Source organism: Capsicum annuum, chromosome 1 (genome assembly GCF_002878395.1).
Source record: "Capsicum annuum cultivar UCD-10X-F1 chromosome 1, UCD10Xv1.1, whole genome shotgun sequence".
Taxonomy (NCBI): Eukaryota; Viridiplantae; Streptophyta; class Magnoliopsida; order Solanales; family Solanaceae; genus Capsicum; species Capsicum annuum.
Genome location: NC_061111.1, coordinates 194,531,118 through 194,546,622, shown reverse-complemented (window position 1 = coordinate 194,546,622; position 15,505 = coordinate 194,531,118). Strand labels below are relative to the sequence as shown.

General features: G+C 37.4%; 1 protein-coding gene across 12 annotated transcripts; it reads right to left on the bottom strand.

Annotated features, from left to right (window-relative positions):
- Window positions 1-3,622: 3,622 nt before the first annotated feature.
- Window positions 3,623-14,336, bottom strand: LOC107842937 (ubiquitin-like-specific protease ESD4). 12 transcript variants are annotated; one of them, XM_016687003.2, is made up of 9 exons: window positions 13,235-14,336; window positions 13,057-13,136; window positions 12,871-12,964; window positions 12,682-12,780; window positions 9,547-9,639; window positions 9,342-9,461; window positions 7,480-7,583; window positions 4,866-4,938; window positions 3,623-4,141 (listed from the first exon to the last, which is right to left on the bottom strand). In XM_016687003.2, the coding sequence occupies exons 1-9, from the start codon at window positions 14,015-14,017 to the stop codon at window positions 4,079-4,081; spliced, it is 1,509 nt and encodes a 502-aa protein (XP_016542489.1). In that variant the 5' UTR covers window positions 14,018-14,336; the 3' UTR covers window positions 3,623-4,078. The 12 variants fall into 12 exon arrangements, 5 of the variants coding, with proteins under 5 accessions (XP_016542489.1, XP_016542498.1, XP_016542482.1 ...); XM_016686996.2 differs by having other exon boundaries at window positions 4,005-4,141; window positions 4,764-4,938; window positions 13,235-14,334; XR_007053170.1 differs by lacking the exon at window positions 3,623-4,141 and adding an exon at window positions 6,946-7,093 and having other exon boundaries at window positions 4,837-4,938; window positions 13,235-14,334.
- Window positions 14,337-15,505: the final 1,169 nt, after the last annotated feature.

The following is a 15,505-nucleotide window of genomic DNA, read 5'->3' as shown; positions in this document are numbered from 1 at the left end:
GTGACGGCCCGTTAGACCTGGTCGTCAGCCTAAGGCAGTGAAATCATGATTTTAAGAAAGGGGTTTTGAATTTATGAATACATTCATGTTTTAGAAGTATTGATGATATTGTTTTGGCCCTTAGGCATTGAATTGAGAATATAACTCATGAAAAATCCCTCTCTTGTTATGATTTTTCTTTACTTATGATATGCTATGAATTGTTTTGAATGCATCTTGAAAAACATGATATGAAATGTCTTGAGTAATGTTATATTTGGGTTATGCTTTTGATTTCAAAAGAGAGGGTTGTACATGTTGATAAATGTTGAATATGCATATAATAAAAGAGTGCATGGTTTTGCCCAAAGCACGTGACCACCATATGTTTGAAGAATTTTTGCATAGCTTTGACTTATGTTTCGGAACATGAAATCTCTTATACTATCTGTATGTTTGGGTGGTCTGAATTGAGTTTTTGATGAAAGAATCTTGCATGATGCATTATGGCTCAGAAATAGGACTTGCAAGTCTTGGTGTGACGACACTAACTCAGATAATGCCATGTTAATTTAGAACAGAATAGAATGCATGTTTGAAATCAGATTTTTAGATTTTGAAACTAGAATGATGTATGTTTCAGAACAGACTAAAATTGGGCATAAAGAGAGCTTAGGTGGTTCCCCGAAGAAGGCACAAGTTCAGACAACTCATTGTCCAAAACCGTGATTTGCCGAATCGGGTATATTATTATACGCTGGCCTAGTGCCCTGTGGCGTATCAGACTCAGACACTCCAATCCTTGCGGCACACTTGGGTTGGGGGCTTCCCCGCCGAGTCAATGGCAGATTTCATATAACCCGTGGAATATCAGACTTGTAGGGGAGTGCCACCTAACTTAGAAGTAATACAAAGATCAAAAATTGCATTTACAGAAAGGTTTTATGATTATCAAAAATGCCTATGTGTTTTGAAATTTATATCCTATATGATGTTTTATGATTAGCTCTCAACTATTTTATTTATATGAAAAGCTTTATTGTGGATTGCTCTGCGTACCAGTACATTTGTATTGACCCCTCCTTCCTCCCAGGGTCTAAAACTCAATTCAGAGGTCCTGCTAGGCCGTAGAGTTTTCAGACAGCAGTGATGTGTGCAGTTGGTGAGCCTTCTTTATTCCAGAAGGCCTATGTCTTTCAAATTATGTTATTTATTTTGGTTTAGGTCCACTGGGGGCCTTGTCCCAGTTTCAAACAGTTGTCATTTTCAGATGTAGTAGAGATTTCGCAGACTGATTCAGATGTTGTTTTGTTGATATTGGGGTTTTATCTTTCATTGTTAAATTAAATTCTGAATATGACCATGTTTCCGTATTCGATTATATTTCCACATTTTCTTTTATTATATGAATGTTGTGCATGATTACCAAATAGAAAAGGGCACTCCGGGCCTTCATGGTTCGTGATGTCCGTCACGGCCAAGCCCCAGTTCAGGTCGTGACAGACCCTTTCCTCACCCATTTTTTTGTCTTGTACTACAATCTTCCCATGTTTTTATGTGCTATGATTCTTTAAATCAGATTTGAATTAGGGGGCAGTAGGAGAAAAAAGTTCATCACTTATTTTGCTCTATTTGTCACAAATAGAAAATCAGTGATTCTGTGACATTTATCTAGAAAGTGCACAGGTTCAAATTTTTGTCCATCTTTACTTCGTTTTCTGTTTGTCTAGTGATATTTTCAGAAATCATTATATTGTGCGAACTTTTATTATACCCTCTTAAGTTCCTATAAACAAAACCAATTGAAAAAAAAAATTTTGTAGACCAGGGAAGTAAAAAAATGAGACCGTCAGTGATGTGCTTGATATGATTAATATATTTTGCCTTTCACTACCAGGAAATGAAACTGTTGGCTGAAGTCGATCAACCTGGTAGTCTCATTGCAATTATATGACCCAGCTGAGCGTTGTGCTATCACGCAAAGCAGCAAGTCTGATCAGCCTCCAGGCTCACCATGCTAGGTTCCAGCATCGACTGACGGAGCAGGAAATACTGAGTAGAAAGAGGGTACCACGCTAGACAGCAAGTTACATGGATACAATCAGCAGGGCACCTATTTCTACCTTGTTTTTGCTTCTGCCTCTTGTAATTATTTTAAGAAATGTCTTATTCCTCTTGTGCAAAAAATGTGTGCATAAAACATCAAGCAGTAAGTTTGATTGAGCAAATTTACTTAAGAGAGGAAAAATGATGGTCTCTTCTGAGCTTGTACAAACGAAACAGATGTTTTGACATTGTTTTTTGTACCATGCTGCTCCAGTTACAATTTAAGAAGTTTCTTTGGATTCTCTCGCGGAGCGGCTCAGAGTAGTCAACCGATAAGATTCAGACTGGGGCGACAGCATGGACATTAAGTATATGTTAGTGTTATTAGGAATGTATTATTCCAACCTATACTAATGTTGCTCAGAGTTTTAGTGGTTGCAATTGAAAAAGGGAAAAAATTTCTTGAGACAGCGTTGGAATTGGTGCACTTTTTGTGTAGAACAGTTGTGCTTAGTGTCTGTTCCAACGTGGGATTTTACTGTTTCTTATATCCAAATCATTTCAAATATTTTGTTGTGTCTCAGCAATCAAGCATGTTTATCAGTTTCACTTTAACTACTACATGATCCTTCTTTATGTCGGCAAATTTTCAAGCTAGTTCAGTTTTATTGTTATGAACCAATTGTCCCACATTGAAAAAAGAGAGATGGTTCTCCCACCTTATGGGTTGGGCTCTCCCGTTTAATTTATAACATTGGTGCTTTCATTGAGAGTTCCACGCGTTGGGTCGTGATTCGGAGTGGTGGCCTGCGCACTAAGAGTAGTAGCCTGGACCCAAGAGGGGTGCCAGTCGTGACCAACGAGGATCGATCCACGTGTGGGGAGCCGCGCGTTGGGCCGTGACTCGAAGTGGTGGTTGTGTGCCAGTAATGGTGGTCTAGACCCAAGAGGGGTGCCAGCCGTGACCAACTGGGCATAGCCGTGACCAACGAGGATCGATCCACGCATGAAGCCACGACTCGGAGTGGTGGCCTGGACCTAAGAGGGGTGCCAATCGTGACCAACGAGGTTGTTGATTCTCAAGCAGAGGAGATTGTTATGAACCAATTGTCCCATATTGAAAAAATAGAGAAGCCACGACTCAGAGTGGTGGTTGTGTGCCAGTAGTGGTGGTCTAGACCCAAGAGGGGTGCCAGCCGTGACCAACTAGGCATAGCCGTGACCAACGAGGATCGATCCACGCATGAAGCCACGACTCGGAGTGGTGGCCTGGACCTAAGAGGGGTGCCAGCCGTGACCAACGAGGTCGTTGATTCTCAAGCAGAGGAGATTGTTATGAACCAGTTGTCTCATATTGAAAAAATAGCTAATGTGTCCATGACAATTATTAGTCGCAAAAGGAACCAACATTAATTGATCAAACTCAAGATGAGGAGTATCTGGATCCAAGAAAAGAAAAAATAACAATTTAAAAAATAGTTCTCTAACCCAGCCAAAGTCGAGCTTGTTTTCCGGCCCTAGGCAGCCTTAACACGAAACATCAACTGAATAAACCATTTGTAGACACCAAATTTGAATTTGCCTGGTGACAAGATGGTAAACCCAGCGTGTGCAACACTTGCCTATGCATATCTTAACAGATCATACAACAGAAATCTCAAACTCTAGAAAAAATTTCAAAAATTACAATTTTGATCTTGCTTTACGATACATCTTCACAAATAGAGATGGTTTAGCTGTTAGTAACTCCTCAATCATTCTAAGCTTTGTCCCAAAGACAGATGGATGCTATATTTGAGAATTGTAAGGACCTACACAAAAGGGAAAGAATAAAGAAAAAAACTAAAGCACTACCATCCTCGACCTACAAAATCATGTCTTAATCAGACAAACTAGCTTGCTAGGATTTCAAACCACCAAATATACAAATCAGACAAGGCCTTCAGGAAATTGTTAACGAAGCATCAATCATGGCAACAAACTGTATAGTCCACTCCTTTGCTGACACCAGATATGTAAAATTGTAGGGAAGAAAGAGCATGGTCAGGATTTTTTACTCAGCTTTCAACCTTAAGATCTCCTTGGCAGTCCTCGTCCTAAAATATCGCATGTGCTCCTACAAGGAAAGGATGACATCATCTATAGTTTCAATAAGCATGTTTTCTTGCAGAAGATCAGTCACAAGGGCTAACACCACCAGACACCATCCCCCAGGTCCTAGAGTATCTTAAAAACAAAGTAGCAAAAACAAAAATCATTTACCAAAAGGGAAAATCAGAAAACACTTCTATCACAAAGATCAAGGAGAAACGCAGGAATAATTAGCTTCCAAAAATTAGGACAAGCCAGCTGGCTGCTTGGCATAAAGACGTGCTTAGGGAAAAATTACAGCTACCATCATCTCAGGTAGAGCTGGAGTTCTTTATAACCCAAAACAAGTACTAACTCGTAGGAAAAAATGGGCAAACTATGGAGTAGTTCCCAGACAAGCAGTCGATAAACTTCCAAAACATGGAAAGAAACCGAGAAGGCTTTCAAGGAGAGAGAGAGAAGCAGTGAATTATACACAGCTCCTGGAGAGATTTTTGCCTTCCAACGTAGCATGGGAAGATCAGATGTCATATTTTAGTATCAAGAAACCCAAAGTGGAAAATTTTAGTATAATAAACCCCAAACATACACACACACACATAAATTGTGCATGTGTGTGTGTACATATTCAATATATGCATACATACACATATTAGTTCCCCTTCCTACTCAGCCCGTTTCGAACAGCTTGCCTCATCATTTTCATTTTCATCAAGAGCTGCAGTGAGTATTGCAGTACATTGTTTTACCTGATTGAAACAGAGTCCTATATCTCTGCTGTAGAAATCAGTATATTTGAGCATGAACATACCACAGTCAAACCTGTTCAAAGTGGCAGGTTTTATCAGTATGACCAGACAACAAACTTCATCCACAGAAGTTAGTAGAAAATTTAAGCAACCTATAGAGATTTAAAGAATTCATATTTCTTGTAACCTGAACCAGCTAAAAGATAGATTGGGCATCATAACAACAAAAAAAAAAACAATATAATACCACAAGGTGGAGGCTGGGGAGGTACAGTGTACGCAGACCTTATCCCTACCTTGTGAGATCGGGCATGCTATTGTAACAAAATTTAGGGTCAATTAGTTAGAGCTTCCCAATTATTAACAAAACTTAATATAACTTCCCCCTAGTTTGATGTTTCATTATTAGATTATTAGATCAACTTCCCTTTGCTGTCAGTCTGTGTCCCTTCGAACTTTAAAAGCACAAATTTTAAGTTCCCATCCATTTGCCCTCCAATGTTAAGTGTATTTAACAAAAAACAAGCTAAATAAACTTATAGATATCTTTTAAAAGAGGGGAAGGTTCATGGCCCCCCTCACTTCCTTCGAGCGTAGTGTCATCTAGCCTTTCCCTATCGTAGCTTTGCTGATCATCGACACACATCAGAAAGAGCACTTGCGGTTGGAGATATGGATCATGTAAGCTACATCCCTATAATACTGTTCTCTACTTATTTTCCCGTTCTTTTTCCTTTTTTTTGGTGGTATCTTGCAAAATGTTTCAAGGAGGATATATCAGTCAAATTACTAGCAACTTGAACCATCAACTTTTACCATTAAGGAGGAAGGTATTAATAGTTTCTCAAACTGGAAGAGGGAGGTCCATTGGATGTTGTTAAATCAGAGGCGATGTCTAGGTAATTGATCCTAAAATTTAAATTACATGCATAAGTATCTTTCCGGTTTATTGCAAAATTCAACACACGAAAGAGCATTCAGTTAGCATAACGAGATTCCAAGAGTAATACTGCACAAAGCAGAACATAGAAAGTAGCAAGAATTTGTACTAGCTGCAAAGATATTGTGATCATCTTACGCATCATAGAGAAAAAAATTAAATCCATCCCAATTTATGTGAAGGATTTGACTGAGTGAAGTTTAAGAATGAAAGGAAGACTATTGAAGCTTGTAGTCTAAAGTAAACCAAAGATATTTGTGTATTTATAAATAATCTCATTAAGGATAAAGTGGGAAGTTTAAAGTCAAATTGTAACTAAATATAGAAAGGTTTCATTCTTTTCGGGGCTATCTAAAACGAAAAGAGTGTCACATAAATTAGGATGGAGGGAGTACTTAATTATGAAGAACCACTTGGGTAAAGTCTGTATACTATTGATTGGGACCTGTATGAAACATATAATTTCACCAAGGAACTGTTAATACCATATAGGACACAGAATAAATGGTGTATCTAATCCATATAAACACTACAAGCAAATGAAAGAAAAACTTATTCAAAATAACGCACTCTAAATTGCATTGGAACTAATTATGCCAGAAGAACCACCAGGGTTATGGCATAGAACTACTTCTGAATTTTTACACCAGACAAGACATGATAAATTTCTCATCCAATAGTCAAATTCTAAAATACAGCTAGTGCTACAGAGAGGCTCATTGTGTAGCACGATGCTTATACACACATTTATAAGAATGGGATATGCCAAGATCAGGACAGCACAAATTATTCAAACTTTTGGACACTTTAATCTTCACTTAAATCGGGCATTGCCAACTTAAAGGATTAAAAATAAAACCAGTCTGCCCTAAATAACATGTCATGGAGTCTATAGCATTGCAACGACCATCTTTACTTATATGTGCTTCATTGCTATCTTACTTGTGATAAAGGGATCAGAAAGTATTAGTAGAAGTGTAGAACAAGAACTATTCATGACTTTAAAAGGCACATCATAAATATGGTTACCAATAGAAAGCGAACTTAACAGTATGAAAAATAAATCCAATCAGCCATAAATTACGCACTCCATTTTATTACTTTGAGGTAATTGTGGTGGCCGGTCCACCTTACGCTCACCTCGACTGATTCCACAGGATTCCTCTCACCAGTAACAAGTACTCCCTCCAATTCAATTTGTTGCCTTACGCTCACCTCGACTGATTCCACGGGATTCCTCCCACAGCAACAGGTACTCCCTCCAATTCAATTTGTTGTCTAGTTTTGACTTGACACGAAGTTTAAGAAAGTAAAGAAGACTTTTTAATCTTTTGGTCATAAATTAAAAATATGTAGAATGTACCAAATGCCCTTTAATCTTGTGGTCTTAAACATGTCATGTGGAAGATTTGAAATTAAAAAGTTACCAAAAAAGGAAAGAGGCATTCCTTTTGAAACAGACTAACATAGAAAGTAAGACAACCAACTTGAAATGGAGGAAGATGTTATTCTAATAGCAGTATGAGGATCATTTTTATTTTTAATAAGCGCATATGAAGAATAATATATATAAATGAGTCTCCAATATGTCAGGAGAAATTGTTAAGACTAACAAGATTAATTTATTATGCCCTTATCAATAAATAAATAAATAAAGATTCAGGTACTACGCACCCATTCTCTTGCTCTGGGAGGTCCTCAACAAATTCAAGCTTCCATGACCTAACATCAATATCTTTCCCATTCTTGTCCTTCACCTCGTCAATGAAGTACCTGGCCTGCACATGTAATTTCCAATTTCCGCAGATCATCACATCCTTCAATCTAAACCAAAACTCAATAAACATGAAATTCTTTTTCTTTCAAACACAAATTGCATCTACCAGTGTTAAAAAAGAGCTTGTCTTTTGCTTTATATTCTCTTTTTTCATTCTTTGATCAGCACTGAATTCTACCGTAAATTTAACTGAGAAATTTCTCTTCTTTTTTCTTCGACCACTTCTCTTCCTCCTCCATTTTGAAGGCACTGACAGCTCACACTAAAATAGGTTGAAAGAAAAGACTTTGAGAAAAGTGCCATGACAAAATTATGATGGCAATGTGGGTTTATAATTGATGGCTTCTTTGGAATTCTCTTTTTTTTTTTTTTTTTGGAAACTGGTAATGGTGTATTCCTCAGCATTAAGTACATATTGGAGACCTCCAGAAACTCGTTACAATCAACCCAGATTACTTACAAAGAACCTAAAAGATAAACTAACTATTCAGCTTCTTCTATACAATGTTCTTTACACCAATAAAATGAAGTTGCAATAAGTTCTCTTTGACTTTCTGAATGGAGTTGATTCTCTTTTCAAAACATCTTCCATTCCTTTCCTTCTAGATCCTCCACCAAATGCAAAATGGAATTACTCTCCACCATATCTTCTGACTCTTACTACCACCCCTCCTAATCCAACAGCCAAGAGATCTGATGTGTGTTCAGGCATAGACCACTTGGTCTCTGTTAAACTTAGAAACAAAAACCATAATTGTGAGGTAGCTTTACAATGAAGAAACAAATGACTATTTGTCTCTCTTTCCTCACTCGAAAAAACACCTAGAGGCAAGCTGAATCTTCCTTCTCTGTAGTCTCTCGTGAGTAAGGCACTTGACAGTTGTTGGTGCCGAACTTTTCCAGGTTTTCTTCCATGGTCGGCTCCAATTCAGCTTCCTTTTTATAAGTTCTGTTTATATGAACAGGCCGTCATTTTCATGCTTCCACCTGATAGTGTCGGGGGCTGTGGAGATGCCTCTGAAGCCCTCAAGAACTTGCATTAATTACCCAAAACTGTCCAGTGCCCACCTCACAATCATTCATACACTCTATTGAAGCGAGAAATGAATCCCAGCTATTTAATTTAATATAAACCCAGTTATCTGATTAACATTGTTATAAATCAAATGACACTTATTCTCTTCAAATAATTACAAAGCTACAACAAAAATGATTGATCCTGCCACTGTTGTCTCTTATTGATAGAAATCTGATGGTGGCAATGTGAAGGGAGTTGAGTGGACGAAGGGATGCTGAATCGTGTGATTCCAATGGATATGAAAAAAACAGCAAATTAAACTAAATAGTGACAAGGAAGAGGATGCCCTTATCTACAATAAACCAGTCTCGTAAAAAACCTAACCAATTGGATAGTGTGATTCCAATGGATATGAGCAGCAATTCAACACAGAGCACCCCATCTGCTTAGGAGGCAATATAAACAAGATTAAAACCTCTCATCTATTTCCATCCACTATTAACCAGTAAATTGCGTCAGCGTCATGACTAACATATTAAAAGGTTCAATGGAGGTGGTAAAGTTTTTTTGTTTTTCCTCAAGTCTCCAATTTAAGAAATAATAGTTTGCAGATTGCATAGAACATATTATGAAATATTGACTACAGTCAGAAGGAAGTAAATGGGATAAGAATTGAAAACAAAATGTCACATATGCATTCTCTTGAAAAACAAATTCCTGGTAAGCAGATACAAAACATACCAGCACTTTCAGTACTTGATGATCTCTTCCTCCAAGTGAATCAAGATATTGGAACTTTTCATCCTTCTTGTTGATGACAGCTAAACACCAATGTACTTGTTTGTGGATAGGGACAAAAATCTAAGTAAATTAGGGCATATCAATCAATATACAATTGACAAGAAACAAAAGTAAGAAAGGAGAGATGAATTATGAAAATTCTTACTTTATCACATTCAAAGAGGCTGTACCCCAACTTCCTTTGGGATGTCCATCTTTTCACAGGTTGATAGTTATAGCCTCCCTTGCCACTGATTAACTGAAATTGCAGAAAATGTCCACAAGAACAATTAGCAGATACAACCTTCTGCTTGTAAGAAACTTCATAAGAATTTCACACACAGATTTCACTTGGGAGTTGATAAACTATTTGATACAGAAACCTTTATCCAGTGAGTTAGATGCAATGATATTGAACAAAAGGATAAATTCAGGGGGCATTCTTAAAGAGACTAATGACAAGAAAATTAGAGGACCAACTTGACTGAGAAAACCAGAAAATGTCAACCATCAGATCATGCATAGAACTCAAATCAGCATCAGAAACAAGGTTCTCTACAAAGATCAGCATAGCAACTATCAGATATTCATTAAGAAATTGTGACTATAAAAGTTGGTAATGAAACAATTGGCAATCAGCCGATCATGAGATCCTTGCAGATCAGATAAGCAGTCTGTGACAAAGAAGGCAGACCCAGCAAACTTTTCTTCTCTTGGAGAGCAAGGTAAAAGGACACAAAGAGGAAACATGGTTATTGATGCACGAATGAAATTTCATTTTAGAGCAGGCACTAGTTAGTACATTCCAATCGCACGTCGGAAGTTCAAACCCACATAGACAAAAGCAGAGTGTTTAAGTGGAGAAGGGTAGGGTTGGGCATCATCCACCGAGTTTTAAACTTTGCAACACTGGCCCTTGGAAAATTCTTAGTTATAAGAAAACTTTATTACATTCCAAGCAGCATCTTCGTCATCTCTAAGTTAGTATCAACAACTGCACCAAGATGGTGCTAACTATGTTCCAAAGGTCATCAGGAGAGTACAGGCTTAAAGGGAAGAATCAAAAGGGAAGATAAGTCTCATGTGTGATATCTCAACTAACACTGCTTGCATTTAAGAGTGTCATAGACCCTTTAAATGAGGTGCCAATTCTGGAGGAGTTGACTGGAATCTTCTGTTGCAATATTGGTTCACTACCTACCATTTATTGGGGCTTCCATTAAGTTCTAAATACAACACTTCTGGCATCTGGAATGGGGTAACTAGGAAATGTGAGAAGAGGCTTGCAACATGGCAAATGTGATATCTTTCAATGGAGTGAAGACTTACACTAGTCAACAATGTCCTGGGCAGCATCCCTACATATTACATGTCCCTATGTTCTATGCCAGGCAAGGTCCTGAAACAGATTGACAAACTCAGAAGATCTTTTTATGACAAGGTAACAACAAGAGCATAAATTTCACTTAGTGAAGTGGTCCAAAGTTACAGTGACTAAACTCAAGGAAGGCTGGGTATAAAAAATCTGGAAATGCACAACAAAGCTCACCTAATGAAGTAGCTATGGAGGTACAGCAGGAAGAGCAGCTCTTTGGAAGTAGGTCTTAAATGCTAAACATGGTGTCCAAAATCCCTGGTGTATTAAGTTATCCAGAGCTCCATATGGGTTTGACCTCGGGAAGTGCATATGCAAATTATGGGATGGAATTTTCACAAAAAACCCAATTTGTACCAGGGAATTTAATGCACATCAAACTCTGGAGAGAAAAGAAGCAGATGTAAGCTAAAGGATGACTTCCCTAACCTGTTTCAGATCTCTAGGGATCCTTACTCTTCCATCCCAAAAACAGTGACGGGAACACCAGGAACCCTCTTTTCAAGAGAAACATACATGACTGGAATATGATGAACTCCTCAACTTTCTCTCTCCTCAACTTCTCTCTACTCTTCCAGTCTAGAGAGAAGCATGCTAACATGGAGTAATAATGGGAAGCGATTCTGTCAAAGATGGATATGCTTCATTTCGGGCACAAAACAAAATGGGACTACTGGCCTTGGAAGTTAATATGAAGGATAAAACTGCTTCCAAATATCATATGTTTTAGCTGGACTGCGCTGCATGAAGCCTCACTAACTCAGGACATCCTCAGCAAAAGGAGCATCCAGATTGTGATAAATGTTTTATGTGATATAAGGCCATAGAAACCAAAAATCTTATTTTAATTCATGTACAGTTGCACTGATATGTGGAGTATGTTTCAATCCATTTTTTGGACTCAGTTGAGCCATGCCACAGACCACCAAAGAGGCTTTTGAATGTTGGAGTAGCTGGTAAAAATCCATCAGAAGCATATGGCGGATGATTCCACCTTGCATTTGCAGGAATTTAAGGGCGGAAAGGAACAGAAGATGCTTTGATGGTTTATCAACCCCATACCAGCCTATTAAGGCTAGACGTTTTTTGTAATATGCAGCTGGAACAATATATCCCCTATAGATTCCCTGACAATTTTTGCATTTTGTTAGCACTCTGATCTTAGGGTAGCTACCTATATTTAGGAGTTCAACTCAATATTTTTATAATCTCGAATGCAGTACTCTTTTGCATATACTCGAATGCAGTACTCTTTTGCATATACTTGATGGCTACAATCTATGTTGCTCAGACTCTTTAAAAATATCAATGGGTGTGTGTTGGATCCTCCAAAAATAGTGTATTTTTGGAGGATCCGACTCGGATGCAACAACATTTTTGGAGAGTCCGAGCAACTTAGGCTACAATGAAGCTTTTAACTCATCAAATAAAAGAAAAACATTTTTTTATAAATGCTATAAAAGATTAATGATCAAGCATGCCAATCTATGCTTCGGGCATCCATGATAAAAGTGCATTTTTTTTCTTCTCCGAGTATAAAGTGACAGGCAGACTGGGGAAACATGGTTAGCAACTTTGGGAGTGCGTCTGTGTGATGTAAATCCATACGTATTTATTTTATTTTTATATTTAACTGTGGTGTTCTAGCCAGTTAGTCTGAAGCTTTTAATGACTTGGACATACAAACAACCTCCAATTCCAAGAAATGTGAAATGGGAAGGGAAAAGAAAAAAATGAAGGAAACAAAATCACCCCCCAACCCCCATGAAAAACATCCATGGTGTGAACATTCATGCAAAAGAAAAATGATATAAACCTAGAATGGCTGATACACTTTATCTTTGAATACACAGCACAAACCGTAACCTAGCAAGCAACTGAATAACTTTGAAACTCAAATGTTGAGCTTAAAGGCATAGAACTGACCTTCTTGTAAAAGAATGTGTTAAAGAAATGACATTTCAAGAACTTTTCGGGCTCCCTTTTTTCTCTCTCTTTGAGTAACTCAAGATACACATTAATGACCTGGAAAAGAAGAGAACTTCTTCATCCCCTTACTCCATTCCAATATATTTCTATAACCACTACAGCTCGGTAACTGACTTAAAGTATTACCTCATCATTCAACCATGCCCCAGGTCTCAAACACTGCAATTTCTCTCCAGTTATATCTATATTGGAATTTTCATGGGTTACCAAAACCTTCCTCCTGCAAAAGCAAGTCCATGAAACATATAAAGAAATTGCAAAATTGAACATTGCAGAAGTCCGAAAACAAAGTGAAGTTTAAATAAGTTATACCGGTTAGAATTAGATAAAGCGCGAGAAACTTCAGCCTCTTCCTCCTCGGCAAGGCGCACAAAGGGTTCTATGATCACATCCTGCAAGTTAATAAACCACAAAAATAACAAACTTCAGCTTAATTTTTCATATAATTGCAAATCAAACGACATTATAATAAAAGCTCGAGCAATATCACCTCCTTAACATATTCTTCTTTCTGCTGGGACCTCAACAAATGTTGTGTCTCGCGAAGCTTCTCAGTATACTCTATCTGAAACTGGAGTCTCTTTAAATTATCATTTCTTTTCTCAGCTGAATCCAACAATTTCTTATACGATGGTACGGAGGACGAAGAATCATCATCAAACTTGCCACTCAAAGATAACGAATCCAGCATCTTTTCTGTGTTCTCCGCCTTCAAATTCCCATCATTTAACACTGTTGTTACAGCCGAAAAACTCGAAACCTGAAAGTTCCTATCAGAATTATCCATGATTTCAACAACCCCATTACTCTCCTCCCTTTTCTGACCTGACCCGCTAGCACGACCCCTTTTCGCAAAAAAAACATTTTCCAATTCCAATTCCTTTCCACAATTTTTTTCGTCGTCATCATCATCAATTTTTATCACTTCTTTATCTTTTTTCACATACCTCAGCGTTTCATATGCACTTCTTTTAGCTCTATCATACTGTTGCGCTAGAAAATTCCCCATTTTGTCAAAATTTGAATAGAAACCAATTTTTGATCGTCTACAAGGAGCATGAATTTCTCTTTTTATAGGAGTTATGGTGGATGGGTATTTGAAAATTCTTGTAACTGTTGATTTTCTGGGAATAGGGTGATCATGGATTTGATTCATAAGCCTAGGTTTTTTGGATATGTGATCAAAATTGGAGGAAACTGAAAGTGGGGTTTTGTAATTTGAGGTGAAAAAATCGTCACCGCGTTTACGGTTAGTACATGTTAAGGCACCCATTGAAGTAGATATTTCTGAATTTTTTCGGGAAATTGACTATGCATGGATAGGGAAAGGAATTGAGAGAAATTTCCAAAATACAAAAACTAATTCAATTAAAAATATAGATACATATATGATGTTGAATTTGGATTTTGTAAGTTATGAATTCAACGAGGAAAGGGAAAGAAGAAAGTGAAGGGAGAGGGAGAATATGAAGAGATCGCAGGAAATTTTTCGCTTGCAAGGGGAAAGGGTTTTGGGGGCTTTCCCGATTGGTTTGGGAATTGGAGAAAAACTTTTTTGTTTGCTATTTTGGATTTAATGTTTTTAAAAAAGAAAATTGGGATTATTTGTTTGGGAAAATTTCATAAGTAGCATAGTATGTGGGGGCTTTGAGCTAAAAATGATTAAAGAGTTTGAAATTAAGTGTGGTGGCAGAAGTGTGACGATTACTTGGATTAACAAAGTTGGGTAAGTTTGAGAATAGCCCATAAATTTTTAAATTTATACTTTAATCTAAATGTTTACCTAATATAACGTGAAACTGAGGGGGAAAAGACGTGTTTCTCTCTCTTCTCATCGTTTGTTGTTTTCTCTCTCTTAGCGACCTTTGTTGTTCATTGTTGTTGCTGCTTTATTCATTATCTTCTACTTCATTATCATCATCTTCTACTTCATTATCATCTTCATCATTTTCTTGTTGACCATTGTTGTTGTTGTTGTTACTGCTACTACTGCTATTTGACCAATTTTTTAGGTCAGATTTTGTTTCGTACATCACTTTTCACTTTGGCATTACTTCATAGGAGACTTTGATAAGTCAAATTATGATTTTTAGTTGAATTGGTCATATGGGTAACTGCTATTGTGCTGTTTTTTCAACAATAGATAGCACGCGAACATGAATACAACATAAGAGCCATTTGTTTAAACAGATCAATCATCTAATGCGACAGAGGAGACATTTATTTAAACGGAAAACTCATATATTGGATTCATGTTTATGGCTTTATAGTGTCGTGACATGAATAGAACAGATGAGTCATCTATTGCAACATATGACCCATCTGTTACAACAGATTATAACCTGTTGCAATAGAACCTGAACTCGATTCTAACAGCGTGTTGTCTGTTGCAACTAGGTAAATATCTGTTGCAAAGATTAGTTACATATTGCAATAGAACCTGAACTCGATTCCAACAAACGCACCGTTTGTTGCAACAGGTAAGTCATCTGTCATAACAGGTTAATTATCTGTTGCAACAAGTCACTCATCGATTGGAATCAGCTTCAAATGTGCTTTAGTACTGCAACATTGTAATACCCCGGGAAATTTTTCATTGAAATTTTGTGCGTAAACGTGTTGGATTCTATCTTCTAGAATGAATTATAAATTTTTCGTGCGAAATGTCTTAGATTATGCCCACTATTGCATAGAGTATCAAATAAGCTTTCCAACGATATATAGATCATCCAAAATAGACACCCGAACGACGAGTTATGAA